At 36.5% G+C, this 26,704-nt stretch overlaps 7 protein-coding genes across 17 annotated transcripts in view; 4 read left to right on the top strand and 3 right to left on the bottom strand.

Moving 5' to 3' along the window:
* LOC101888540 (poly(A) RNA polymerase gld-2 homolog B) overlaps positions 1 to 2,787 on the bottom strand; it is a 58,637-nt gene extending 55,850 nt beyond the window's left edge. For both annotated transcript variants that reach the window (XM_059121684.1, XM_059121685.1), the window contains exon 1: positions 2,385 to 2,787. The gene's annotated coding sequence lies outside the window, so the exon portion shown is untranslated. The remainder of the gene's footprint in view (positions 1 to 2,384) is intronic.
* An 827-nt stretch (positions 2,788 to 3,614) lies between these two features.
* On the top strand, positions 3,615 to 5,698 carry LOC101901205 (large ribosomal subunit protein mL65). Of its 2 annotated transcripts, XM_005186387.4 has the most exons (4): positions 3,615 to 3,757; positions 3,825 to 4,288; positions 4,352 to 4,791; positions 4,844 to 5,698. In XM_005186387.4, the coding sequence occupies exons 2-4, from the start codon at positions 3,828 to 3,830 to the stop codon at positions 5,617 to 5,619; spliced, it is 1,677 nt and encodes a 558-aa protein (XP_005186444.2). In that variant the 5' UTR covers positions 3,615 to 3,757; positions 3,825 to 3,827; the 3' UTR covers positions 5,620 to 5,698. The 2 variants fall into 2 exon arrangements, with proteins under 2 accessions (XP_005186444.2, XP_005186443.2); XM_005186386.4 differs by lacking the exon at positions 3,615 to 3,757 and having other exon boundaries at positions 3,764 to 4,288.
* A 183-nt stretch (positions 5,699 to 5,881) lies between these two features.
* Positions 5,882 to 6,635, bottom strand: LOC101888718 (uncharacterized). Its single transcript, XM_005186398.4, has 2 exons — positions 6,149 to 6,635; positions 5,882 to 6,085 (listed from the first exon to the last, which is right to left on the bottom strand). Exons 1-2 carry the CDS (start codon positions 6,509 to 6,511, stop codon positions 5,906 to 5,908), a joined length of 543 nt encoding a protein of 180 aa, XP_005186455.3. The 5' UTR covers positions 6,512 to 6,635; the 3' UTR covers positions 5,882 to 5,905.
* A 450-nt stretch (positions 6,636 to 7,085) lies between these two features.
* LOC101901480 (synembryn) lies at positions 7,086 to 9,237 on the top strand. The gene is made up of 2 exons (XM_020037788.2): positions 7,086 to 7,307; positions 7,430 to 9,237. Exons 1-2 carry the CDS (start codon positions 7,227 to 7,229, stop codon positions 8,978 to 8,980), a joined length of 1,632 nt encoding a protein of 543 aa, XP_019893347.2. The 5' UTR covers positions 7,086 to 7,226; the 3' UTR covers positions 8,981 to 9,237.
* Positions 9,238 to 13,546: 4,309 nt separating this feature from the next.
* Positions 13,547 to 18,526, top strand: LOC131802155 (uncharacterized protein K02A2.6-like). 2 transcript variants are annotated; one of them, XM_059121682.1, is made up of 2 exons: positions 13,547 to 17,687; positions 17,755 to 18,526. In XM_059121682.1, exon 1 carries the CDS (start codon positions 13,653 to 13,655, stop codon positions 17,682 to 17,684), a length of 4,032 nt encoding a protein of 1,343 aa, XP_058977665.1. In that variant the 5' UTR covers positions 13,547 to 13,652; the 3' UTR covers positions 17,685 to 17,687; positions 17,755 to 18,526. The 2 variants fall into 2 exon arrangements, with proteins under 2 accessions (XP_058977665.1, XP_058977666.1); XM_059121683.1 differs by having other exon boundaries at positions 14,173 to 14,316; positions 14,372 to 18,526.
* A 979-nt stretch (positions 18,527 to 19,505) lies between these two features.
* On the bottom strand, positions 19,506 to 23,455 carry LOC101888899 (mitogen-activated protein kinase 15). 5 transcript variants are annotated; one of them, XM_059121680.1, is made up of 11 exons: positions 23,163 to 23,455; positions 23,049 to 23,086; positions 22,619 to 22,980; positions 22,235 to 22,425; positions 21,966 to 22,172; positions 21,743 to 21,904; positions 21,311 to 21,407; positions 21,146 to 21,252; positions 20,951 to 21,082; positions 20,725 to 20,895; positions 19,506 to 20,620 (listed from the first exon to the last, which is right to left on the bottom strand). In XM_059121680.1, the coding sequence occupies exons 3-11, from the start codon at positions 22,700 to 22,702 to the stop codon at positions 19,573 to 19,575; spliced, it is 2,199 nt and encodes a 732-aa protein (XP_058977663.1). In that variant the 5' UTR covers positions 22,703 to 22,980; positions 23,049 to 23,086; positions 23,163 to 23,455; the 3' UTR covers positions 19,506 to 19,572. The 5 variants fall into 5 exon arrangements, with proteins under 5 accessions (XP_058977663.1, XP_058977662.1, XP_058977660.1 ...); XM_059121679.1 differs by having other exon boundaries at positions 23,039 to 23,455; XM_059121677.1 differs by having other exon boundaries at positions 23,049 to 23,455.
* A 1,807-nt stretch (positions 23,456 to 25,262) lies between these two features.
* Positions 25,263 to 26,704, top strand: part of LOC101887348 (blood vessel epicardial substance) — a 44,070-nt gene continuing 42,628 nt past the window's right edge. For 3 of the 4 annotated variants that reach the window (XM_011295414.3, XM_020037785.2, XM_005186391.4), the window contains exon 1: positions 25,287 to 25,444. The gene's annotated coding sequence lies outside the window, so the exon portion shown is untranslated. The other variant, XM_059121675.1, reaches the window with a different exon arrangement.

The following is a 26,704-nucleotide window of genomic DNA, read 5'->3' as shown; positions in this document are numbered from 1 at the left end:
GCAGGATCATTTGAAGACGATTTTTGCGAAAATTTCGAAGATTTGATTGCCTATTTTTAGTTAAGGGTGTAATAGTTTTCCAAGATTGCTAGAGTTGTTCTAAGAAATCAGTCCCGAAATTTAAGAGCCTTTTCAATAAGATGGCCAACAATAAGGCCGTGTCAGTTTATCTGGTCTTGAGTACCCGAAAGCAACTTGTTACGCTTATTCGTTTAATAATGTTTGAAATAGCTAAAATCTTAACATTAGAGTAATACTTGTTTAAATTAATCTCGAACTTTTCACAGCCATACTTTTTATTTATCCTTACTCAAGTTATTACAAGGCGTTTGTGGGTGTCTATAAAAAATACATGAAGAAAATCACAAAATCAATATGATTAGCAGAAATAAAATGATTAGAAATAACATTTTCTCTTTAGGAAAATTATTAAATATTAACATTTAAAAAACTGTACATAGAAAATCATAAATATTATTACCAAATATGTACATACACATGGCAGAAAAAGTCTGCGTACACGATAATATTCTATTTTCTTTTCTTAAAAAATTACTTTTATATATTAAATTTTTGAGCTTTATCACAGTAAGCACTTTATTGAAAGTCTATTGCATAATCTCGAAGCATTCAAAGAAATTAAAATCTGGTAAAATTGTTTTTTCGTTAAATTTACTAAAAATGTTCATTTGGCAGCACAGAAAAAGTCTGCGTACAGAAATTGAAACGGGAATTCCCAGCTTAATAACAAAGTATAAAAGTGTCGCAATGTTATAGTTTCTCTTTTGATCGAAAAAGAAGCACTTTTAAAAGTTTATTTGTTGTATTCATAAATCAGTAAATTCATAATATACAATGCCGGCAAAAGGCAGAGAAATAAACCCATCTGAAAGGCAAATAATTATTAAACTCTTTGAGGAAGGTAAAACCTACCGAGAAATCGGTCGGATTGTTGGAAGAACACATTCTTCCATACAAAGAGTGGTTAAAAATTACAAAGATACCGGCGTTTTGGTATCCCGGCCTCGTCCAGGGCGGCCAAAAATATTGACAGAACGTGGAACTCCATACGTTTTACAAAGTGTGACGCAAACCCCCCGACTAACTGCATCGAAAAATGCTGAAAATATAAAGGAAAGTTTTAAAAAGGCCCTCTGCACTGATACAGTTCGAAAAATTAAAAAAAAATGGGTATTATGGCCGTGTTGCACGCAAAAAGCCCTCCATATCTCTTGTAAATAGGCAAAAGCGTATTGTATTTGCGAAAGAGCACTTGAACAAGCCCCAGGAGTTTTGGCAAAGAGTCATTTTTTCAGACGAAAGCAAGTTTTGCATATTTGGAATTAAGGAGCGAAAGATTGTATGGCGAAAAAAGGGAACGGCACTGAATAAGGAAAACTTGATACCTACTGTGAAGCATGGAGGTGGGGGAGCAATGATATGGGGGTGCATGGCTAGTAATGGTGTGGGTCGAATGGAATTTATTGAGTCAACTATGGACAAATACGCTTATCTTAATATCTTAAAAAGAAATTTGAAGCAAAGCGCGGAAGAATTGGGTCTAGCAAGTGACTATTATTTTCAACAGGATAATGACCCAAAACATACCGCGCACATACTTAAGCTTTGGTTGCTCTACAACGTATCCAATCAGCTTCGAACGCCACCGCAATCACCAGATTTGAATCCCATAGAGCACCTATAGGATTCTGTTGAACGAAAAATCCGCCAACGCACTATTACCTCGAAGTCTATGCTCAAGAATGTACTACAAGAGGAATGGGCTAAAATCACTCCAACAGAAACCTCTAAACTTGTCGATTCAATGCCTAAACGTTTAGCGGAAGATTTAAAACGTAAAGGATATCCAACTTCCTATTAAATTGTAAGATGGATTAGAAAAAAGATATGTTTGGTCAATTTATGCATCCTGTACGGAGACTTTTTCTAATGAATATTTTGAGTTGTCTGTAATTTTTGTTTAGTTTAAAGGTTATTTTTAGAAATTAAATATTTTTTATTTTATAATCGAAAAATTAAATACTCTTTAATAAATAAAAAATAATTTGGATTTTATAAAAAGTATATAGAAGCATTTTTTTAATAACTTGTTTTGGTTAGTACGTTGTACGCAGATTTTTTCTGCCAAGTGTATTTACCCATTCTCTTCTTCAAATATATGTATTCTTTACTATTGTAGTTGTGATCTTCTTCACTAACAAAAACAAATCAAATTTGTAACGGCACTTTAATGTCCAAAAACAAAATCACAGTCAGTTGCACATCCATCTCGCCAGATGAACGCCATGTTCAGTTTCTATTGTGTGTGTTTGTTTGTCTATCGAATATCTTCAATTATATGTTAAGCGGCACAATATACGAACCTCGTGTTTCCTCTTCACATCAAGAGGACAGTAAAGTGAAGTACCCCAGGGAAAAACAAATTCTTGTCACTTTCTTTCTTAATTTTAGCCGGTGTTTGTATGTCGTGTTTTATCGCGCCCTTTTCTAGACGATTCTGTTGTTTCATGGACAAGTGCAGAAATTATCCTGTAGACAAAGTCATGAACACCAAGATTTGATTTGCTTTGCTATGCGAAGTTCTGGGTGGGGTCTGTTCTTTTTCCGGTATGTTTATAAGTTTGTAAACATTGTTTCAAGATATACCATCGCTGTTGATATTTTCAATTGTTATTTCAATTAATATTTTTTTATTCTGCAAATTTCGCGTTAATATCACACTTCACTCTTTAAATAAATGAATTAGGGTTCTGAAAATCGTCTGTTGTAAATAACTTCAAGTAACACAACTGAAGGCTCTGAAGCGATATGGCGACACGCCAAACTATTTTGCAGTTGAAGAGTATTCACTTTTGTTGGTCTGCAAGAATTATAAATTTACGTGCCTTTCATGTAATTTTTGATCAGTAAGTTCTTTCGAGAGGGTAAAACAATACTTACTCATTGATAAAACGTGAACGTTTGTAATGGGGGCCTGGCGTATTTGGATGGACTTATTACTTATTATGAATAGTACGAAATATTTAAATATATTGGTAGAAGTTGAAGTTATTTTGTTCGCAATGTTCAAATCTTTGTAGCCCTTTCCTAGAAAAACAAAAATTTTAATGTTGTGGTAAATAACATATACGCATGCTGCATTTTGGTAATGGAATAACTGAACAGATTATTCCAGTCAATGTTTTTATGTTCTTAGGCAGGCATAATAATATAAGGTAAAGGTGTGGGTACGTAAGAAGCTGGAGGTCTTGGCATGGCATAATGTCTGACATATTGTTAATGAATGCCAGAGCCGCATTTGAATCCTGTCGTCGTTCCCCATAAAAATTGACATTAAAAATGCCTAGTAAAACTTTATACCTTTCATACCATGAACTATTTTTTTAACTTCTTTATTATTTTTTTATTTCCGTAGGACGGAAAAATTTTTTATAGCGGGTATACATACATAATCTCCATCCGGGCCAATCTGAATAAATTGTGATCTTCCTTCGAAAGAATTTATTTCATCTCCAAACATGTGATGCAGATTCGTGATATATATTTCATAAAACTATTGGTGTGTGAACGGGTAGACAAAGCAGATTTTATTGTAAAAGTAAAGAGACAAACCTACTATCGAGTAAATTGACACTCATTGACGGTCGCGACAACAACAGCTGTTATTCTATTGGGGCTCGCACATTATTTGATGTTAACCATCTATCGGGACTTGTAGTTCCAATAAGAAGAAGAGGTTGGTTGTCTTTCATAACCGAGTGGTAGCATTGGATTAATTTCTTAAAATTGTAAAATTGTTACAGAAAATGTTGCTTTCTCGTGGTACCAAACTATGGAAGGTACGGAGTGTGCCACTTTGTCGTCTTTACAACTCGACGACAACGAAAAATGCACTGGCAGCAACACAGAAGGCCACCGACAACGACGAATACTGGGAGACACCACAATATCCCGAAATAAAGGATACATCGTTTGATGGTCGCAAGAAAGATGAGGCGAAGACATGGCATGAACAGATACAAAAGACTCCTACGGTAGAAGAAAAGCTCATCAAAATAAATATGCCCAGATACTATGGTTATAAAGTTGTGCATATGAATGAGGAACGTTTGCCCTACAACTGTTTGCCGGCCATACAGCACTATACTCGAACGCATTTTGAGCCCATGGAAAATGAAGTAAAAGAAGACGAAAAGTTGTCGGCTTTTGTTACCGCGTTGAAGGAGCGTATTGTGGATGTTGTGGAGTTTAGTCACGATTTTTATCGGTAACAAATAACATGCATCTCTTTACATTGGCAATTATCTCAAGTTGATTATTGTTTTCTTAGTTATAAGCTAGACCTGAATCCGGAAATGGATGCTGTTGAAAGGGAGAAAACTTACACCCAAATTATTGTAGAGCAAATCCATAGGGAACTAACTAATAATTTAGCAGCCGATTTTCCGCATCTTCATGAGTTGGAAGTCGATTACAAGCCCCGGCACGAAGCATTTTGGGCCGTCGGCGGTATTGAAGCGCCTAAAAATGTTATCAAGTCTAAGGAAGGCAGAGAGTGGCAAAAGGATAGCGCCAAAGACCCCGTTGATCGGTTTATGCAGTATAAAAGTGAACCATACCTGGCGTTGCGACATCAGTCACAGTTGCAGCCGTGGAAAAATGAAAATGAGTATACCAACTTAACACTGGCAAAAGGCTTACCGCGCTATGAATATGATCCAAGAACCTTGGGATATATAACTGGCTATCAACATGGCACAAATATTCCTGGTAAAATACTTATCCTTGAAAAGTGAATGAAAAATTAATATTTTATTTTCAGGCTACTGGCCAAGTAATGTGAATACCTTCGGTTTTATTTCGTATCAAACAAGAGCCCCATTCCTGCGACGACCCGAATCGTACGGAGAAGAGGATAAACTGAATGCATTGCACGCCCATGCCATACAATCGAGTTTTGCATGGCTCCTAGCACAAGCCAATTATTATGGTTTCAATACTTTTTCGGAACTAACGTATCCAATGAACACCCAAACCATTCTCACGAACGGCAAACAGTGGTCCTTTTACGAATATCAGTTGAATACTCTGCTAATGTATGGCAATCAAGTAGATGAAAATCCAAGGGTAAACAATTGCAGGGGCACCACCGAATTGACATTATATCAAGAAATCGATTCAAACGGAAAAGTGGTAGGCTTCAATGAAGAAGTTCTCAAACATTTAATCAAATGTTACAGTAAAACGCCCGACGTTCGGAGATCAGTCGACGAACTCACACCTTTTTTGGATAAACAATACAAACGAATTGCCGATTATCCTGATGAAGAAAAAAGAAGCTTTTTGGACAAAGTATTTAAACACATGTGTTCAAACCGCCCAAGACATTTAGAGTTGCCCGAAATCTATATGTGGGAGAAGATTTACAAAATCGACAATAAAACTAGACCCATGGATGCGAAACGTCGCTTCTTCGAATTGTCAATAAACCCATGGAAACGTACGTTAGACCAGTACGACAAGGTGTATATTCCAAAGGCCGAACGACCTGAAGGTCCAAAAAGTAAAAATAAATTCAGAAAAACTTATTTCCCTTAAATTCAAATAGTGTCATCTGTATTGTTAAAGTTTTTTTTAAATAAATTGATCATTATTGAATATAAATATATTCCTTCAATTATCTTTGCTTAATTGTTTCATTGCGAGTAAACGATACGTCCTGTAGTTGTAGTCTTTTGGGTAATATGTTTGTCAACAAAATTTAAAACAACTTTCTTATTCGACGAAGATATTGCAAAAAGCTAACTTTATGTGAATTAAAGTGTGGTTGTAAACATTTTTTTATAAAAAGTCAAATTGATCTGGGATTTATAACCAATAACTTTTAATTACCTTTATTAGATAATGACATTGTTTTGTCAACTAATTCATAAATTTCTTTCATATTCAAGCATTTAAAACTATCCTCCAGTTGACGATGCACCTTTAGTTCGTCCTCTATGAACGGCGCCAGGCTTTTGTATTGACCATTTTCAATTTTTAGTGACGCCAACATCATGGAATTCTGCCAAAAATATATATTTTATGAAAAAAAAACACGCAATCATGCTAAATTATAAGAACATACCTCAAGAAATTTCTTCCTGTGACTCTCAATTTGATCATCGATTTCCTTTTCATCCTTGTCCTCATACTGCTTGGCATGATCAAAATATGGTGGCAACAACACATGATCCGGAACTGCAAAGTATTTCTTGTCCATCTTTTCGGCAGTTGCTATGGCACGACTTATAGACTTATCCTCCATTATGTTTCGTACAATGTCATCCTTCTGCTGTGCCAAAATTGCAGAAGTCTCTGGTGAGCAAACAATTTTACTGCAAACATGATCGAGGGCGAGATTTAGTATTTTCTTTATGAAGTATTTTCTCTCGATTGATATATGTTCGGCCGAAAATCCAAAGTGTTCAATTTCGCGCTCGTTTTCCATGATAGTGTAATTTATTTAAATGATATTTAAATTATATAAATTAGGATAAGACAACCTTTAAAATTAAGTTTGGCGGAATATAGTCCATGGCGCAATAACAAGGTGTTCCTGTAAATTTTAAAAACCAGATGTAATGTCAAAATTTTGTTTACACTTGTGATTTCAATCACAATAATGCATTTTGACATTTCGTTTGGTAGTCAGCTGGCTTGGGGGACCGTATACTTAGGCCATGCTCCAGTAAAATTAAAAGCGTTCCAAACGACACTAATAATAACAAAGGGAATGTTTGATAAATAAAAAGGTTGCATACAATAGTAGTTCGTAGATGGGTCATATTTACCTCTCAAATTTTTCTATTTCTTTCAAAGATCCCGTTATGGAACTTTTTCGATTGCATCCTATAAATATATATTATTTTATAATTTTTAGTAATCAAATTAAAAAAAATAGCATTCTTTTGTCCGCTGGAAATTCTAATAAGAATAAATTTGCATCTGTGGAATTGTGATGTAGGATTTGAAGATAGCCGGTTACCCCTTTTTGAAATAATCGAATACACTATGGAACTGTGTGGCAACATTGTTCTTGTGCCTAGAACAAATTAATTCAATTACCTTCCCCGTAGAGATAGGACGACTGTGGACTGTGACTAACTAATTTGGATAAACAAGGCTTGTGTGAATATTTCGAATAACTTCGATTATTCGCCAATATGGATCAGGAACAACTGAAAACTTTGCTCGACAAAAACACTGAGCACTTCCCAAGAGTTTTGAGGAAATTTAATGAAGAGGTGAGTAGTGGGTGGGCGGTTTTGTTTGTTCTGTTCCATACATACGATACATACATACATATGCATGGAAGAAGATTGTGTCAGATGAAAATACACAACAATCATACCATTTATATTTCCAGAATGCAGATCTATTTCAATTTGAGAAATTCCACAAGAATGACTTGTGGTTTAGTTTGTGGAAGGCTGTTTTTGGAATATTAAACGATGATGGTCTGGAGAAGTACCACACCGTGTGTTTGAACACTATCAGAATATTGTCTCGCGACGAAAGTAGTCTGTTGAAAAATAACATAGTTCCTGATATAAGCTGTCTCCTAAAATTGGCCCATTTGGTGGCTTCTGGTGGCGCAAATATGGCAGCCACCACACCGGACGCCATTGATCAAAGCTACAATACAGATGTAGTTGTGGAAGCACTGAAATGCCTTTGCAATTTGGTATTTCAAAATGTCGAAGTGCGAAGGGAGTGCATTCGTCAAAATGTGGCCGATGTTATTTTCCAGCGTTTGTCATCATCAACGCAGACGGAATCATCGATAGAACTCTTTGACATGAAGTTGTTGTTTCTTGTAACAGCTTTAGATACAACGGTCCGTAGTCGAGTTTTGATAGAGCTAAACGGTCTCACTTATCTAACGGAACTGTTAGATGAGAAATTTCGGGTCACTTCGGAATTCAGTGCCCAGCAGTTCGACGTTGCCATTGAACTGCTCAAAGTTATGTTCAACATAACGTCGAGCAGCGACAAGAGTCCCAGTGAAAATGAGATTCAAAGTCTACACCTGACCAGTGTGATTCGTGAAATACTTATCCGCTTTAGCGATATGAAAACGGATCGTGAGCGTTCCGTAATTGCGCATTCCATAGATCTACTGACGAATATATCCAGCAGCTGCCTTAGTGAATTAATTGTGAAATGTGATAGCACAGCCAAGTCATCCGAAAAACGTCCCATATTCGAGTGCCGTAATGTAAGTGCCCTGAGTACTGTTCTGCGTTATTTGCACTACACCTTGGAAGAGAACGAGAAGAGTTCATCGACCAACAAAAACTTGGTTACGCCGGTATTGGCCATTTTGGTGAAATGTATTTCCAGTAATTCCATCATGAGGCGATATGTACGTAGTGTAATACTGCCACCTCTAAGGAATGTCTACAAACGACCCGAAGAGGGCAATGAGCTAAGAAATTATTTATGTCGACTCCAGGGAAGTCCTGACCTGGTAGTCCGAAATCTAACCTATGAGCTGCTACTAGTTTGTTGCAAAAAGAACCAAAGCCGGCTTATTAAATACTTTGGATACGGCAACATGGCCGGATTATTTGCGAATGCAGGCTTGATGGCGGGCCGTAAAGTGGAGACCAACGAATTCTCATCGGAAGGAGAGGACAGTGATACACCGGAGTATAATGACATGAGACATGCAATCAATCCAGTTGTTGGTTGCTATGTACCACCCACACCAAACCCTCTGGACAATATGACCGAGGAGCAAAAAGAATACGAAGCGGAAAAACTTGTGAATCTAGTGGACCAATTACATCGAGGTGGTATCATACAACCGTGTCGCATAAATGCCGAGGGCAAGCCCGAACCGGTCGATCATATCTTGGAGCTGCAGGAAGAATTGCCTAAACAGCACGACCTGCACAAAAACGCCAAAGAATAAATTCATGCGAGAGACGTGAACAAATCTGGAACTGTTTATCCAATACAGCAATAATCCTTATTCATATAACAGTCACACAACGTTGCATACATACAAGCATTTGTCCCTGCAACGAGAGAAACAAATAGGCCATTCATTCCAAACTCCAAAAAGTGACTAGAAAGTAGTTGGTCCAACGTAAATGAATGTGAATGAAAGGCGTAATGTAAATGTGAAATGCAAATAAAAAAGATGCTGCTTCTTGTATTTGCTGCTTATTTATTAATGTTTAATTATTTATTTGCAATTCAGTGTTGAGAACAAATAAACGAATAATGCCGATAGCGAATGAATAATATGTAAAAGAATTACATTAGTTTAAATCCATGTTAAGTGTATCGATTCTAGTGTATGTTCGTGTAACATTGACATTCCACAAGGAGTTATAATAGGTTTCTTTTTTTTTTGTTATGATTTAATTTGTCTGCTGTAGAGGATCTTACTCTTCTGCTTAAAGTTTAATTTTATAGACACTTAAACACAAAAAAGTTAACAGCAAATTGGAGTTAAACATTGAACAAAGAACTTATTTCGGAAAGTATGATTCAATCGTTGAACGGAGCAACAATATGGTTATTTTCAGGCAGATTACACATCGCTTAGAAAATATCTCAATACCAAATTAAACAAGTAAAATATATATATTATACCCATAGCCTTGAGTTATGATTATTCACACTGTTGATCCATTATGGGGGAGGTTCCGAAGCAGTTGGCCAATATTGACCGATTCCTATCTGACCCAAGACTGATAAAAATATTACAACGTGCCAGATTTGGACTATATCGCCTACTTCCTATACCTTTAATGATATATGTGCACATTTTTGGAAAATGTGAAAATATTCGTGAGGTACCAGATATAATCGACCGCAGTATTCCATTTTCATTCTTCATTTAATACAGATAAAAATATTGGTACGTGGAAAATTTGAAGGAAATCGAACATTTATATTCAGTTTTATGCGAAATCATAAAGTTCGATAAAATACATATTCATATCAGAGAAATATTTAGATGTAGCAAGTTGTAAAGAATCGCCGATTGGTTTCGCAAGTTATAACAGATACAAGTATTGGAAATTGTGACCCTTTGTTGGTGAGGTACCAGAAGGGGTTGGCAAATATATATCATCTTCACAACAGATCTGGCGTTAGGAAAAAAATTAGATGAGTGAAATTTGAAAAGAGTTGGAAGCATATTTGGCTTTCTTTGAGCGTTTTGGTTTTGAACATCTCGAACCCCCATGAAGGGGAGGTAGCAGAAGAAATGGTTCGATCTGTACCATCTTTATAAAAGATATTGTGTTGATGAAAATATTGAGATTTGCCAAGTCTGAATGGAATCGGATATTAATTTCGTGTTTTAGGGGCTTCATGAATATTCAAAATTGTGACCCTTCGTGAGGGAGGTATAACAAGGAGTGAACCGATATATTCCATCTTCACACCAGATGTATGTAACTTGATGCGAACCGGGTGCTTATTTCGGATTTTATGATCGCTTTGGTTATTCAAAACTTTGACTCTTTGTGGGGGAGGTTCCAGAAGGAATGGTCCGGTCTCTACTATATTTATAACATATCTTATGTTTATGGAAATATTGAGATGTGAAAGTCTGAATGGAATGGGTTGTTAATTTCGTGTTTTATGAGCTTCATAAATATTCGAAATTGTTGACCCTTTGTGAGGGAGGTACCACAAGGAGTGGACCGATATATTCCATCTTCACATCAGACATTGGAATAATAAAAATATTGTGATGTGTGTAATTTGAAGAGAACCTGATGCTTATTTCGCGTTTTTATGATCGTTTTTGTTATTCAAAACTTTGACTCTTTGTGGGGGAGGTACCAGAAGGAATGGTCCGGTCTCTACCAACTTTATAACAGGTCTTGTAAATGGAATCGGAGGTTAATTTCGTGTTTTACGAGCTTCATGATTATTCAAAATGTTGACTCTTTGTGGGGGAGGTACCAGAAGGAATGGTCTGGTTTCTACCATCTTATTTATAACAGACCTTGGGTTAATAAAAATATTGCGATGTCAGTAATTTGAAGACAATCGAACAGTTACATCACATTTTATAAGAGTTATAATTATTCACAATTTTGACCCTTTGTGGGGGAGGTACTTGATGGGGTGGACCGATTATTATATTAGCACTGACGCAAATATTAGGATTCGCAAAGTTGGAGCAAAATCGGATCATCCTTTCTCTGCGTGTGCAGTAAATTATTTTCTTTGAAAATGTTGACTTTTTGTGGGGGAGTGGACCGATATTGCCCATCTCCGAACTCGATCTAAGTTTGACTGAAATATTACGATGTACCAAGTTTGGATCAAACCTGATACTCCCTTCGATAGTTATTGTGTGAACTTTCCAGTCAGACAGACGGACGCATATGGCTACATCGACTTCAAATGTCCTGAAACGGATTTGATCCAAAGAGACCTAGGGTCTAAAACCGTTATTTCGTGAGGTATGTTTTGACTGAGGGTATAAACTTATGGTGGAAGGTATAAAAAAACTGACGATTTTTTAAGGCGTACCACTGTCCTAATATAAATATATACATGAAATAAAACCTCACTCGAACGAATTTCATGCCGTTTGTATTCGTCTCTATGACTTAAGAGTATCTAGATTTTAGAAAGAACTGAGGTATCTGAGAATGGTATCTTGTTATATCATCTTCTCTATTTTCGATTAGCTACCGCATGATGAAGATCTTCTGCAAAACCATATAGGTTTATTTAAAACTAGCTGGCCCGGTCCGCGTTGCCGGCCCGTAGTTTTTGTTTATTATGCATATTTTTCAAAGCATAATTATTCACAGATATGACTGATGTAAGGGGTTGCGTACTGGTCGATTAAAAGTGTTTTAAAATATCTGTACCCATTTATAAGCCGTGGACTTCAATATTTAAACCGTGTGCTTCAAATGTGTGGATGTGCTATACAAATCTATTAAAAAGTATATATGAATCTTATCCCCATGTAAGGGATCAAATTAATTTTTAGTATGGTAAAAATCGTAGCAAAATTTTACAGTCAAATGAGAAGAAATTTGGAATTTACTGTATTTTGTACACCTCATAATTGAGGGCTGAATGATTTAAGAATAGGCAAAGTTAATTACTTTTTTAAACCCATTAGCACCTTAGATTGTGCATTAGAGTCCTCATAAGTCCCCCTAACCATGTCGGTCTGTTTGTCCGCCAAAAGGTGGACTTGAGGGTATACTATTGCATGGAGAAAATTCTAAAATTTGTGAATATGTTGACATTTTTGTGTAAGATTTTCACCCCCCGAATACACATTTTTAGCCAAATCCTTTGAAATATGTTAAAATCAGGAGGTACCTTTATATGGGCACTACTCCGAAACATCGACCTACTTTGAAAACTTTCTTCTACCCCTTATAATCCAATATGGCAAATAGAGGCCAACTCAAAATTATAGGTATTTCACACCCATTACCGTAAGATGGGAATTTTTTGATTTTCCATTTAAATTGTAAATTGGAGACCCCATAAAGTCCATATTTTTCATCATAGTATAATTCAATGTCGATTCAACAAATATTCGGTCCCGTACTACTTTCTTATATTTGTAATTTGTTCATGTTCCCACAATTTATTTCATATAGATGTACATTCCAAATCTACGTTCCCAACCAATATTCTCTTGGGAGTTACAAATTCAATAGAATACAAAATTTTCCTTTCTGACCACACATTAGGTGTGAAAGTGGACTTGGGGATACTCCAATGTGGAGACTTTACTTAAATAATTCCTATGTGGCAATTATCTGTATGATGGTTCCCTTCCCCAGGGTAGCATAACAAAATTTTTTAGCCAAATCAATTGATGAATGTGTTCAAGACCAATATGGGCCCTACTCTGAAAATTTCAAATTTTATGCGAAGAGGTTCTGTACCCCTTTAGACACAAAGATGCCTAATAAGGGCCAAAAAATAAAAAGGGACTAAGACCCCAAAAATAGCTTGAATCATACGATGGTTATATAAATATAAAATCGGGTTGTACCCTTATCCGTGAGTTATGATCTATATCATGACCTGCAAAAGCGATTTAAGGTATCTTGAATGTTTGGGAAGAATTTCTGGGAGGATAGAAATCCTTTTCTTAATAAAAGTCCCATTCGCTCTACTATTTTGCACCTTTTATATTTGGTATTTTCCTGATTGTACTCCCAAAGAATTTTGCATTTTGAGCTCTCATTGGACGGATTATTGTCACATAAAAAAGGCATGTTCACGCTTTGAGATGAGGCCCATTAGGCTTTTTCGGTCATTTTTGATTATTTAAATGTGTTCGCATCTTCCAGCTGAACCACGATATAGGCCCTGGAGTTGAAAGGTAGATGTCAGTTTACATTCTATTTCGCACTTATTTTGGTGAAAAATTGTATAGTGAAAAATTATTCTTCATTTTGTTCACAAAAAATCAATTGAATTCAATATGATAATTGTTGTATACGTTACGTATTCAGTAACTACTAAACTACTATCGATGTAAGCATATGTAATAAACACCATCACTCAGTTGTTATGAGTTACCTGAAGGCAACAGTTGTTTTACTAGCAGACCGGGATATATAACAATTATGGCGACGAGTGAACCAAAACCGCGTGGCAATTTTCAAATGGAGCCATTTGATGAAAAGGCTACAACCTGGAATCGTTGGGTGAAAAGATTTGAGACGGCGTTGGCGATTTTTGGTACGAGCGAGGCGATAAAGGCTAAATATCTATTACATTTCATGGGTACAGAGGCTTATAATAAGCTATGTGACAAGGCTTTACCCTTGATACCAGAGGAATTGCAGTATGATAATATTTGTGAATTGCTGGAGAAGCATTATAACCCTAAACCCAATGAAATATTTTTGAACTTTAAATTCCACTCACGTAAGCAAGAACCTACAGAATCCGCCGCAGAATATTTAGTGGCTTTGAGACATCTAGCAACGGGCTGTGGATTTGGTGAATACCTGGACAAAGCACTGTGGAACCAGTTTGTGTACGGCATAGGGAACAGAAAGATTCAAGGCCGGTTATTGGAAAAGGACGATTTAACATTAGATGATGCAATACATTTGGCAAACATGTTTGAACAAGCTGAAAAGGGGTTCCAGGAAATGAATAAGCAGCAAGAAGCCGTTGACATGGTGAATATGAGAAAGACAAAAGAGAGGGAGAAAAGAGTCAGAGAGACAGAACAAAGAGCGAGATCGAAACTGAATACAAACTGTGACAGATGTGGCAGCAGTAAGCATAATTCAAACGATTGCCGTCACATAAATTCCGTATGCAATTTTTGCAGAAAGAGAGGCCACTTAAGGCGTGTGTGTTTTAAAGCAAGATCTACAATGAAACAAATATCTGACGGCGAAGTCAGTGGAAAGGAGGACTCAGAGCAAGAAGTGTGTAAGATGGAAAGTAATGGACAGAGCCCCAGCATACGGGATAAAATTCTATGTACATTGGAAGTAAATGATCGTAATATCACATTTGAAGTTGACACGGGAGCGCCGGTCACCATCATAAGTCTTGCCGATGCGTACAAATATTTTTCGAAGAAAATACGAATTCATGAACCAGATTTGGAACTCTATAGTTATTGCAAGACGCCTATAGATTGCGCGGGATACATATGGGTGAAAGTAAGAGCCAAAGACATAACAAAAGTCAAAATGTATTTAGTACGGGCCAATCGGAAACCATTGCTGGGAAGAGAGTGGCTGCGGTTAGTTAAATTGGACTGGCTGAAGATGTTAAAAGGAAAGAGTGTGTCATCGGTAAGCGTAAACAAAATTCAGGAGTCGGCGAATTTGGAAGGTCAGTTAAGGAGTATCTTGGAGAAATATCCAAATTTATTTTCGAAGTCAGTGGGCAAAATTAGGGGGTTTCAGGCGCGTTTGAATATTAAAACCGATGCTGTCCCGAAATGTATGAAGGCGCGACGAGTACCTTTTCCACTGTTGCAGAGAGTGGAAGATGAATTAGATGACCAAGTAAAAGCTGGATTATTGGAAAAAGTGGAACGTAGCGAGTGGGCTACACCAATCGTGGTGGTCAGAAAGAAAGATGACAAGATACGAATTTGTGGAGACTACAAGATAACGATCAATCCGGTCTTAGTGGTGGACAAGCACCCATTGCCTACAGTCGACGAATTGTTTAGTACAATGGCAGGCGGTGAAAAATATTCGAAGATTGACTTGTCCAAGGCATATCTGCAGTTAGAAGTACATCCAGATGACCAAAAGTTCTTAACCCTGAGCACACACAAAGGATTATTTCAACCAACAAGATTAATGTTTGGCGCCCCGTCTCAGTGGCAAAGATTAATGGAGCAGTTATTAGCGGATATACCGGGTGTTAAGGTGTTCCTGGATGACATTAAAATAACAGCCAAGGATGAGAGGACACACTTAGACCGGTTAGAAGAGGTGTTAAAAAGATTAGACCGATACAATATGCGAATAAATCTTGCTAAGTCGGAATTTCTGCGAGAGAGTATTGAGTATTGTGGTTATGTGATTGATCGACAAGGAATTCGTAAGATACCAGCCAAGATTAAGGCTATTCAAGAAATGAGATATCCGGCAACCAAGGACGAAGTTCGATCATTTTTGGGACTAGTGAATTATTATGGTCGTTTTATAAAAAATTTGAGCTCTATAGTTTACCCTCTAAATCGATTACTGCACAAAGAAGTTCCATTTAATTTTGATGCTAAATGTAAATGGGCTTTCGAAGAAGTAAAGAGACAAGTGGGATCAGAGGTGGTGCTGACACATTATGATCCAAGAAAAAAATTAACATTGGCAGTGGATGCGAGCCCTACGGGTGTGGGAGCCGTATTGAGTCACGAATTTGGCGATGGAACGGAAAGACCTATACAGTTTGCATCGCAAACTTTAAATGCAACACAGAGACGGTATAGCCAAGTAGACAAGGAGGCATACGCAGTAATATTCGGGGTAAAAAAGTTTTTCCAATATGTATATGGAAGGGAATTTACTTTAATTACCGACAATAAAGCAATATCACAGATTTTTGCGCCTGACAAGGGATTACCGGTATTGTCTGCAACGCGTATGCAACATTACGCAGTATTCCTGGAATCTTTTGATTACAAGATTCGTTTGCGTAAATCTAAGGAGAATGGGAATGCAGATGCGCTATCGAGGCTTCCTGTAAATGAATGCAGCAAAACAATCAGCGAGATTGATCAAATTGAAATGGAATTAATTGAGAATTTGCCAATCACCGTCAAGGAATTAGGACAAGCCACAAAAAAAGATGCGGAAGTAAGACGTTTAGTAGACAGTTTGTCATATGGCCGGAAGTGTGATCCTGCCGACAGTTTTGGAATCGACCCATCCGAATTTAGCTTGCAACAAGGATGCTTATTAAGAGGCATAAGAGTGTATGTGCCAAAACCGCTGAGAACTAGAATAATACAAGAATTACATTCGGGACATTTTGGTGTATCAAAAATGAAGTCACTTGCCAGAGCGTATTGTTGGTGGAAAAATTTAGATAAGGACATTGAAAAAGCGGTTGCTGACTGTTATGAATGCCAGATCGGGCGACCAGATGTAAAGAAAGAACCGGTTCATTGCTGGTTACCTCCGAAGAAAGTTTTCGAAAGGGTGCATGTGGATTACGCTGGTCCCTTTTTGGGCAAATATTTTTTTGTACTGGTGGATGCTTTTAGTAAATGGCCGGAGGTAAGGATAGTTCGAGACATTACCACGGAGACAACAATCGAAGTATGTAGAAGTATATTTGCGCAATTTGGAATACCAAACATTCTAGTCAGCGACCACGGGACGCAGTTCAAAAGCGCGAAATTTCAAGAGTTTTTAAAACAAAATGGTATCATGCATAAGTTGGGGGCACCGTACCACCCTGCAACGAATGGTCAAGCAGAACGTTTTATACAAACTTTCAAGACCAAGTTGAAGGCAATGCCTCGTAAGGAGGAGTTACAGCGAAAAATTGATCAAATTTTATTGGCATATCGACGAGCAATTCACCCGGTCACGAATAAATCACCAGCTATGACAATGTTTGGGCGACAAATACAAAGCAGATTGGACCTCCTACTGCCCAACAATGAAGTCCGAGACCCCGTAAGACAAAAAACTACAAGAGAGTTAGCAGTAGGAGACGCTGTAATGGCTCGGGATTATATGGATAAGCTTAAGTGGAAGCCTGGAATAGTAAGAGAGAGAATTGGTGATTTGCATTACAAAGTGAGGCTGGAAGATGGTAGGTGTTGGAACAGACACATTGATCAATTGAGAAAGATTAATGGCAGAGTAATGCTGGATAACGAAGTTGAGGAAACACATAGTGCTAGTTATGAGCCATCAGATTGGACTTTGGAGAAGAGAGAGAACCCTACAAGTATGAGTAATGCGGAACGAGAAGCAACAGACGAATGCGTGATGTCAGACAATCGAGATCAGTCCTTCGCAACGCCCCCAAGTTCTCCGGGGTCAGCATTCATCGGATTTGAAGAGCCAGCAGGGAATGGCGAGGCAGTCAACATAAGAACGAATCCTAGGAGGAATATACGGCGACCTCATCGACTAAATGATTATGTTATCGATACGGATTGAAAGGTATTAGTGTTCGGAGTTTTTAGCTAATAGTATTTTATTGAATTCATTTTATTATTTTTGTTATAAGAGAGGGGAGAGGTGTTGTATACGTTACGTATTCAGTAACTACTAAACTACTATCGATGTAAGCATATGTAATAAACACCATCACTCAGTTCAAGGTAGATGTACTAGGTAATCGCATCAGCCCAGCTGACGGCACCATTAAATGTCAAAACGAATTGTTGTAATGAAGAATTCGCCCTAAATGAATGCAACAACAAATTTGTTTATGTTGTCTTCCCTAAAAGTACCTTTTTATAATATTTCAAATAATTTAAGAGTAAGTTAAGAGTGAAACCAGTAAAAAATTAAAAGAACATGAAGGAAGGAGGTTAGAATGGAGTGCAGCTTTAAGAATTAAGTTAGCCTCAACATCTAAGATTCCCAAAGCACATCACGGGAAGTAGTGCAAGAATTAGACTCTTGTCATTTGCAGTTCCGGAAAACTTTCGGTTTAAACCAGTAAAATATAGTCATTATAAGTTTCTTTGTTTAAAAAAATCGCAATACTACAATTAATACTTATTTTACTCTTATTTGTTTTACAATAAAAACTTTTATTGCGACGTTCGTTTACGACGAGAGGGACACAAAATAAAATGTAAACAAACACCTCGTTTCTGATTGGTTGAAACAAATTTGCCGCAACTTTTAAATGTCATGGCGAATCTATGTTTTTCGCCTTAGATGCCAATTTTGACATTTGAGGGGACCACAAAAGTTGCTTTGTTGTAGCAATTCGCCGATGCGGTTACCTGTTAGATCTACCTTGACTCAGTTGTTATGAGTTACCTGAAGGCAACAGTTGTTTTACTAGCAGACCGGGATATATAACAATAATGCAAATTGAAAAAAAAAAAATTGACAAAAAAAGAATAACAAATTGTAAAAATATTCAACTTGTTAGCCGATTTTTTACAGCAAATGTTTAAAGGTCCTTACAAAGTTTGTCAATAGAATGTACTATTATTTTAAAAATCGATTCCATTGAAAAAAAATTTTTTTTTCGATTTTTTCCCGATTTCAGAATTTGTGCAATGAGATTTCTTTTTCGTGAGTTTTTGGCGATTTTGAAAAAGTAATTATCTTTTAACTTTGGTGTGACCGCGTTTAATTATTTCGATATCCTCTATTCCGTTTCGCCACCGCATAATTCGGTACTACACTTCCATGTAACCCGCCATCAATTTCAGTTCTCAAGAAATCAAGTCAATTAAATAAATTGGTATTAATATTCGAATTCAAAAATAAAATATAAAAAACACTACAAATGTACATTAGAAAAAAGTAAGTCAAAATGGAAAAAAATCATGCAAAATAAAACATTACTATTGTACAATTCAAAAGTCAAAATGAAAATGTTAATATATCACATTTTTACGCGATTTTTTTGGATATTATCCTTTTCGGAAAAGAGACAATTCCGAATTTGTTTGAATCGTTAAAATCTGTCCAGCGGTTCTTAAGTTATAAGCGTAGTAACTAACACAACTTCCTTTTATATATATATATATATAGATAATTTAGGTTTTTGTACAAGCACATATTTTAAAAAATGTGGACTGACTATTGTATACATATAAATCGAAATGCCCACTCCAATTTTAAAACACTCTTGATTATTATTGCTTTTCATATACATGTATGTATGTATGTATTTTCTATATTTATGACATCAAAATATATATATGCATGCCTGTCTGTATATAACCGTTACAGTATTCTCATTAATTGTATAAATATGTATAATTTTTATTGTACAAAAATAGTATGTGGGCAGTTGTATATGGGGTCATGGATAATGACAATTGACTAGACAAATAAAATATTGAACATTGAAACGTTAAATGAATTTCGATATGGAACGCTTGGTTTGTTTGTGCAACATATGGTACTCCTGCTGTTCACGTCTGATCTGATCACCATTCCCCATGGTGTGGTTGTTGGTTTCATATTTTCTCAGATCTTTGTTGGGAACGACGACCAAGTGCGATTTTGAAAAGTTATCGATCGGAATGAATTGGTCTCCTCTTCCACCCGACAGCAGTTGATGGGTGTCATTGTGTTTTCCCTTTGTTAATAATTGAAAATAGGTACTTTTGATGGGTGTATTTGCCGATGATTGGAGATTTGAATTAGGTTTCCTTGTCTGATTATGTTTATGGTAATTTCGTGCATCCTTTTCCGGCTCCTGCTTGACTGGAATGAGCTGCGTTTCACTGGTTTTCGGACCACGGTTTTGTTTAGAATAGTTAAAGGTGTCGCGACAAAAAGATTTTACTTCATTCTTGTAACGTCGTATTTCATCTTCAAGTTTTTGCAAACGTCTCTCATAGCAAATTCTTTCTTGGGTTTTTGCACTGGCCGGCGATTTGGTTGCATTACAAGTCTCAGATCTGCCCTCATTAAGTAGGGGTGAGGAAGTCGTCATCGATACTGTGCTGTAGGATTTATACTCCGCAGACTTGTTGCTCTCTACTTTATTAAGCGATGAAGAACTACGATAGAGCTTGTAAGAATTGTTGTTAGGAACTTTAAGGTTTGTTGAGTTTCTGGGAATGCCCCCATTATTGGTTGTGGGCCTATGCAGTAAGTTTGCCTGGGATTTATTACGCTGTCGGTCGTCCAATGAGGTTTTGTGGTTCTCTGCTTCGGATGCAGCAGATATATTGTTTGTACTTTTATTGAATTTTCGTTTCACCAATGACGGAGTTGAGGATGCAGGTGTTGGTCTAGAGATTTCGTCTTGGTTTGGCATGTCCTTTTCTGTTGCTCCTATTCTATGCTTATCATCGGAAGTGATCTTTTTACCATTGACATGTTTTTGCTTTGATACTTTTTTCATATCTGACTTGTCATGGGCACTACTTTGGGTTGTTTTGTTTTCTGATCTGTGGGCATAAAAACTAAATTAGTATGCAAATAAAACGCAAATACCAGAGCAAACAAAAAATAGATAATTTAAAAAAAGTAACTAATTTTCTTTTATATGCACCCATTCGCATATTGCTTCGTTTGGTTATCCACCACTTGCCTCTTTTCACCAGGTATTTGTGCAATTTCATATAGTTTTGACCTATACTCAGGAACACTCAAGCGTATATCATCACGAAATGGAGGTATAATATCAACATCGAGTTCCATTTCTGGTATTGAATTACGAAACCTGTGAAAGAAGGCGAACATAAGCTTTTCTTTTTATTGAAACAATAACCACTTACTTTTCCACATATGGATGGCATAAGGCCTGTTTTGCCGTCAACCTGCCCAGGGGGTCCAGAACCAATAATGACCTCACCAAATCTAAAGCATCTTTTGATGCATCATTAAGTAAATCACTAAAAGTCGTCTTCCTTAAAGGAGAAAAAATTCAATTTACTTGCCTTTAGGGGTGTTAGTTTTCAAAGTCATATTACTTATCCTTCGATATGTGCTTCTTTAGCAATACCGAGCCAAATCCTGCACCAACTGCTTTTATGTCATCTTCCGTTATATCCGGTAGGGTGGATACGATTTTTTCAATCTAAATTTCGTAAAAAAAAGTTAATATTTTGATGTCATATTTTCGTATAATACTCTACCTGGTTTACGGTACTGCTCCCTTGGAAGAGTGGCTTGCCACGTATCATTTCGCCTAGTATGCATCCCAAGCTCCACATATCGATGCCTTTTGTGTACCTGTAATGTATGTTGTAAGTATATTAACGTATATTTTCTCCCAATATGAACGTATATTTCTTATGGGAAGCTCTGTTGGGACCGCTAAACTTTTGCCCTACTTTTAATATAGAATCTTATTAGAACCTAGTCCTGAAAATAACTCACTCTTTATCAGGCTACCACCAAAAAATCGATGTGTTTTAAAGATGCTAGTTTAATTTTCCAGCCGATCGGGCTGAGTTTTCGTATTTTGATATACTCCCCATTTAACGCTTTAGCTTTAGTTTTCAGTTGGATACAATTTGAATTGCCCCATTTATATTTGTACTCATATTTTCATATGACATACATACCTTTTGCTTGCAATTAAAATTTCCGGAGCCCTATACCAACGTGTAGCCACGTAGTCTGTTAAAATTGGCTCCATAGATAATTCACCGTTCAGATCATTGGAATCGACACGCATTCGTACATTTGATACAGAGCGGGCTAGTCCAAAATCGGCCAATTTACATCTATATATATGAATAAAAACGAATTAAATACCTCTTTCCAATTGGCGATGGTTTCACTCACCTGCATTTGCTGTCGATCAAAACGTTGCTAGGCTTTAAATCGCGGTGTATGACATTTCCCGAATGTATGTATTTAATGGCATTTATCAATTGATACATTATATAACGTTTATGTATATCCTTGAGTATGGTTCCCTTCTTAATTATATTGTGGAGGTCACTTTCCATATATTCAAATATAAGATAGATGTCCAGATTATTTTGAGCCCTGTTGTGATGATAAAATGTATTTTTGGTTTATTTTTTTAAGAACATTGAAGCTTTTCTTACTTGTAAACGTTGTGCAACTTGACAATGTTTGGATGATGACGAAGGGCTTTTAGGAACACAATTTCGCGAAAGGTGCGCTGGGCATCTGTTTCATCACGAAAGGCATCAAAAATCTTTTTAACCGCCACCGTTTCATTGTTGCGTTTATCCAAAGCCTTCCAAACGATGCCATATGCCCCTTTGCCCAAACGCTAACAGGTTGCAAATGCAATTTAGATGGATGTCAGGGAATATGTTAAAAAAAAAAATTGGTTAAACAAATGTTTTAAATTCATCCCTAAAATAATCAATCATTCCAGCATACCACCCCAATCGCACTGATTCTTTGCATTTATTTAAAAAAAAAAAACAACCAACTTGAATACTCCTCAAAAATCCACATACCTTTTTAATATCAAACAATTTTGAAATATTTTCATCTATTTCGGACATTTTATGTTTTTCCTGAGATTTTGATTTCGTTGTCATGGTGGCGCGCTCGATTCTATGATACTGCAAGGGTTTGTAATCACTATGATGTGTGTATTTTCCTTTAACGATATAGCTGTGCAGCGCGACACCGAGTGATGAATGAAAGTGTTGAATACGTTTTATGCATGCAATTATTTCGTATCCTGATAATAATGCAACTTGTCTGCACGTGAGACAAGCTCAGTTGTATCTTTGTTTAATCGATACAATTGAATGAATTCGAATGCTCCATATATGACCGGTTTTTGAGGATTGTTGCCTTCAGAGGACGTTAGCTGAAAGTGAATTGGCATTGTCAATTTAGTTAAAAGACCAAATATTCAATAATTGTACCATCACGTACTTGTTCGCATACCCATAGATTCAAGTTCATCAATCATGCTTGAAGGATGCAGCAATTAGGCCTCTTATAATTTATAAAATGCACACACACACACACACGGATAAACATACATACATATATCAATTATGGTCTTTCACATATAGTCCAAGAATGATGGAGTAAGTGGTGGTGTGGTTATCCTTATATTTTTATTGATTTAGGAATTGGTTTTTATTTATTTTTGTTACTACTTAACACGGTTTTGTAAAAAAAAACAATTTTAAAATAAATATTTCTGACAGTATGGACTGATTGCAATGGCAGTGATAACTAAAAATCAAAATCAATTGATTTGTTGTAATTTTCCTTAAGGATAGCTTGTGTTATTTGTATTTCTATACCAACGACAAATGGATACCAACGTCCACTCACCTCGTCGGTGTGGTGTGGGTGTAAACAATGTTCGGTCGCCATACATACATACACCTGTTTACATAGCAACAGGATATGTACATTTCAAGAGGTCCTTATGATTGTGTGTATAATTGTGTGTGTGGGGGGTGAAGTCGTAGATCATTAAGCCACCTTATAATGGAGTATTGGTTGGCAGTGGATTTTGATTTGAGTATTAACACCTAAGAGATCAACATCAACTTTTCTAAGACGGATTCCCAGCAAGAACTTAATATCATCATTTGGGTCAGTACTTGTTACCATTATACCATAATTTCCAAGTTAGGGCATAGCAGTCGCCTGAAACAATTTTCTCTTTAGGTAATCTTATTAAAACATACATACTGTTTTTATACCCTCCACCATAGTATGGAGGGTATATTAAGTTTGTCATTCCGTTTGTAACAACTCGAAATATACATTTTAGACCCCACAAAGTATATATATTCTTGATCAGCATGAAATTCTATGTCGATTTAGCGATGTCCGTCTGTGGCAATCACTCTAGCTTCCAAACGAAATTAAGTAGGTTGATAAAATTTTACTCAAATGTGTATTATGTCTGCAGGACTTTTGGTATTGAAAATGAGCCATGTAGGTCCACGTCTTTGTATAGCCCCCATGTAACTGTACCTTCCGATATTCGATATTTTGATGATTTTATCGACATTATTCACCGAAATTGTTTCAAATTTGACAGAAAATTGTCTGTGACAGAGAATTGTCTATGCAGATCCACGTCTTCGTATAGCCCCCATATAACGGTACCTCCTGATATTCGGTATTTTGAATTGACTAAACTTGGTATTTGATTCAAACTTGGTATTTGAAATTCGTAATGGATATTTCAGCCTATGACGGAAAATTGTCTGTACAGGTCCACATCTTCGTATAGCCCCCATAAACGGTACCTCCCGATATTCGGTATTTTGATGATTTTAGCGACATTATTAACCGGAATCGTTTCAAATTTGGTATTTGAATTTCGTAATGAATTTTACAGCTTAAGACAGAAAATTATCTGTGCAGGTCCACGTCTTCGTGTAGCCCCCATATAACGGTACCTCCCGACATTCGGTATTTTGATGATTTTAGCTACATTATTCACCGATTTGTTTAAGTTTCGCATTTTAATAATGCAATGGCTTATGACAAAAGTTACCTATGCAGGTCCATGTCGTCGTATATACCCTAATATAACTGTTACATTCGGTATTTTTATGATTTTAAGATTTTATTGTTTTTGAGAAATGCCAAATTCGTTCTAAATGGTGGAGGATATTTTAAGTTCGGCCCGACGGAACTTACAGCTTTTTTACTTGTTTTATTTTTAAATGGTTGGAATTCAAACATATAGAATTGTTTCATATATTTTCAAGAAGAAAATCCTGGCATTTTGCTCTTTTAAAAATGAGGAAATATGTAAAAAAATGAGAACTTGTTGCATCTAACAGTTTTGATAAGAAGTGGACATAGCTTTAGGTCTGTATTTCAGTAAATTTACAAAGCTTTTCTAACTCCATGATTTATTTTAAATTTTTGAATTTTAAAATAGAAATTCCCTCCTGAACATTGTTGCAGAAAATTTTATCTTGATTGTTCGATATATATTATCGGCACCTACACTTAGCTCGAACCTGTAAAATTCAACGGCGCCACACTCAAACGATAGTCCGGGATCTCTGTTAATCACCATGAAATGATTACACGGTGATAACACTGTTTATACCCTTATTTGATTATCGAATAAATCGACTTTTTTGTCATTGGAGTTTTTTTTGTGTTATCGGATTCGTACTAGTGAGTAGAATTAATTTTTCTCCTTAACTTCACGGAATCAAACATTTTCATCGGTATCGGGAATTGTTGTGTGAATTTAACTCGAATTTTTCAATACTTTGGGAGAAAATTCGTTGATTTTATAAATGAAGCCGACACGGAATTGTGTGTGCCAACACTTTTGAGTTAGTAAAATTGAATGCATCATTAATCAAACAAGAATAAGAATAGTACAAAAGCAGGCGAAAAACGTCTCTCAAACTAAATTATTCAAACATAACACACATAACAAACACATATATACGCTGCTGCTCTCAAATTTAACAATGTGTGCATGTTTGTCAGCACCTTCAATTAATAGTGTTTTTGTTAATAAAATAAACCGATTTCAAGGAAGAAAAATGCGTGAAAATTCACATTGATAAAGAAAACCTCCCCTCCCACCCTAGTCTACTAGTGCCAAAAACGCGATTCCTAGAACCAAATACCATGGAACGAATGTGCGAAGAGATGTGATGCATGCACCACTTGAAGCATTTCATAGTTCACAGTTCGGTTCAGCACAATTTAAGACACCACTCATCGACTGGCGTCATCGATTCAATATCATTGAAATCTCCATGTGAAAGAGAGTAGTCCATGGAATAAGTAGTGAAACAAAAATGAAAATAAATAATAATTATTTGCATTGTTATTGCTCCTCGGTCGGTGGACGTCGCGCATCTCCATGACAATGAGATAAAATACCCCCAAAGTGCAAACAAATATGTTGTTTATTGTTACAGTCAAGTCATTTCATTTCATTCCCTCCCTGGCTGTATAGTAGGCTTCTCCAGTGCCATCGTCGTAGTAGCGTAAGTTGGGCGCATGTAATACTACAACAACAGAACACATCACATCTTGGCTAGTGTACGGGGGTAATAACATATGTTCGCCCTCCCACCCAACACTCACACACACGCATAGCATTTTCTTAACACCAATTATGACATTTTTTAATTTTTTTTTGTTAACAAGAAACTCTTTATGGCATTTAATCGGATCAGAATTTAATTCTAATGAGTAATTTTGATACTTAGACGACCATTAACCCCGAGCCGATGCATTCATGCTGATTTCTATTGACAACTACATTTCGTAATAGGAAATTGTAAGGGTTTCCTAAAAATCAAGGACCTTCAATTTTGCATACTAGATCCCAAATACCTACATGTGCGAAAAGAATGAAAGAACAATCTTCAACGTTACTGCCACATTCTTTAAATGTGTTTCCTCTCCCCCTAAGTATGCGGGTAGTTTGTTGATTGTTTGTACCATGGCTGATGACTTCACCTCTAACCAAAAATGAAAAGCAAACAAAACTTGTGTTGTAGACATGGATGGTGTTGAACCAGTATGCCACCTACGTGTGTACACTGTCTGCACTAGGGATGGCGACTGTAAAA

This window comes from Musca domestica, unplaced genomic scaffold, assembly GCF_030504385.1.
Source record: "Musca domestica strain aabys unplaced genomic scaffold, Musca_domestica.polishedcontigs.V.1.1 2, whole genome shotgun sequence".
NCBI classification, from domain to species: domain Eukaryota; kingdom Metazoa; phylum Arthropoda; class Insecta; order Diptera; family Muscidae; genus Musca; species Musca domestica.
This window is presented reverse-complemented; position numbering and strand designations above follow the sequence as displayed.

Excerpts from the sequence above, each read along its gene's own strand:
- LOC101901480 (XM_020037788.2), top strand. The coding sequence starts at position 7,227 with ATGGATCAGGAACAACTGAAAACTTTGCTCGACAAAAACACTGAGCAC. Across the intron at positions 7,308-7,429 it reads TGAGGAAATTTAATGAAGAG|AATGCAGATCTATTTCAATT; the intron begins GTGAGTAGTGGG and ends TTATATTTCCAG.
- LOC101888718 (XM_005186398.4), bottom strand. The coding sequence starts at position 6,511 with ATGGAAAACGAGCGCGAAATTGAACACTTTGGATTTTCGGCCGAACAT. Across the intron at positions 6,086-6,148 it reads ACAGGAAGAAATTTCTTGAG|AATTCCATGATGTTGGCGTC; the intron begins GTATGTTCTTAT and ends TATTTTTGGCAG.
- LOC101888899 (XM_059121679.1), bottom strand. The coding sequence starts at position 22,702 with ATGACAACGAAATCAAAATCTCAGGAAAAACATAAAATGTCCGAAATA. Across the intron at positions 21,253-21,310 it reads GGAGCAGTACCGTAAACCAG|ATTGAAAAAATCGTATCCAC; the intron begins GTAGAGTATTAT and ends TACGAAATTTAG. Across the intron at positions 20,896-20,950 it reads TGCCATCCATATGTGGAAAA|GTTTCGTAATTCAATACCAG; the intron begins GTAAGTGGTTAT and ends CTTCTTTCACAG.
- LOC131802155 (XM_059121682.1), top strand. The coding sequence starts at position 13,653 with ATGGCGACGAGTGAACCAAAACCGCGTGGCAATTTTCAAATGGAGCCA.
- LOC101901205 (XM_005186387.4), top strand. The coding sequence starts at position 3,828 with ATGTTGCTTTCTCGTGGTACCAAACTATGGAAGGTACGGAGTGTGCCA. Across the intron at positions 4,289-4,351 it reads TTTAGTCACGATTTTTATCG|TTATAAGCTAGACCTGAATC; the intron begins GTAACAAATAAC and ends TTGTTTTCTTAG. Across the intron at positions 4,792-4,843 it reads ACATGGCACAAATATTCCTG|GCTACTGGCCAAGTAATGTG; the intron begins GTAAAATACTTA and ends TTTTATTTTCAG.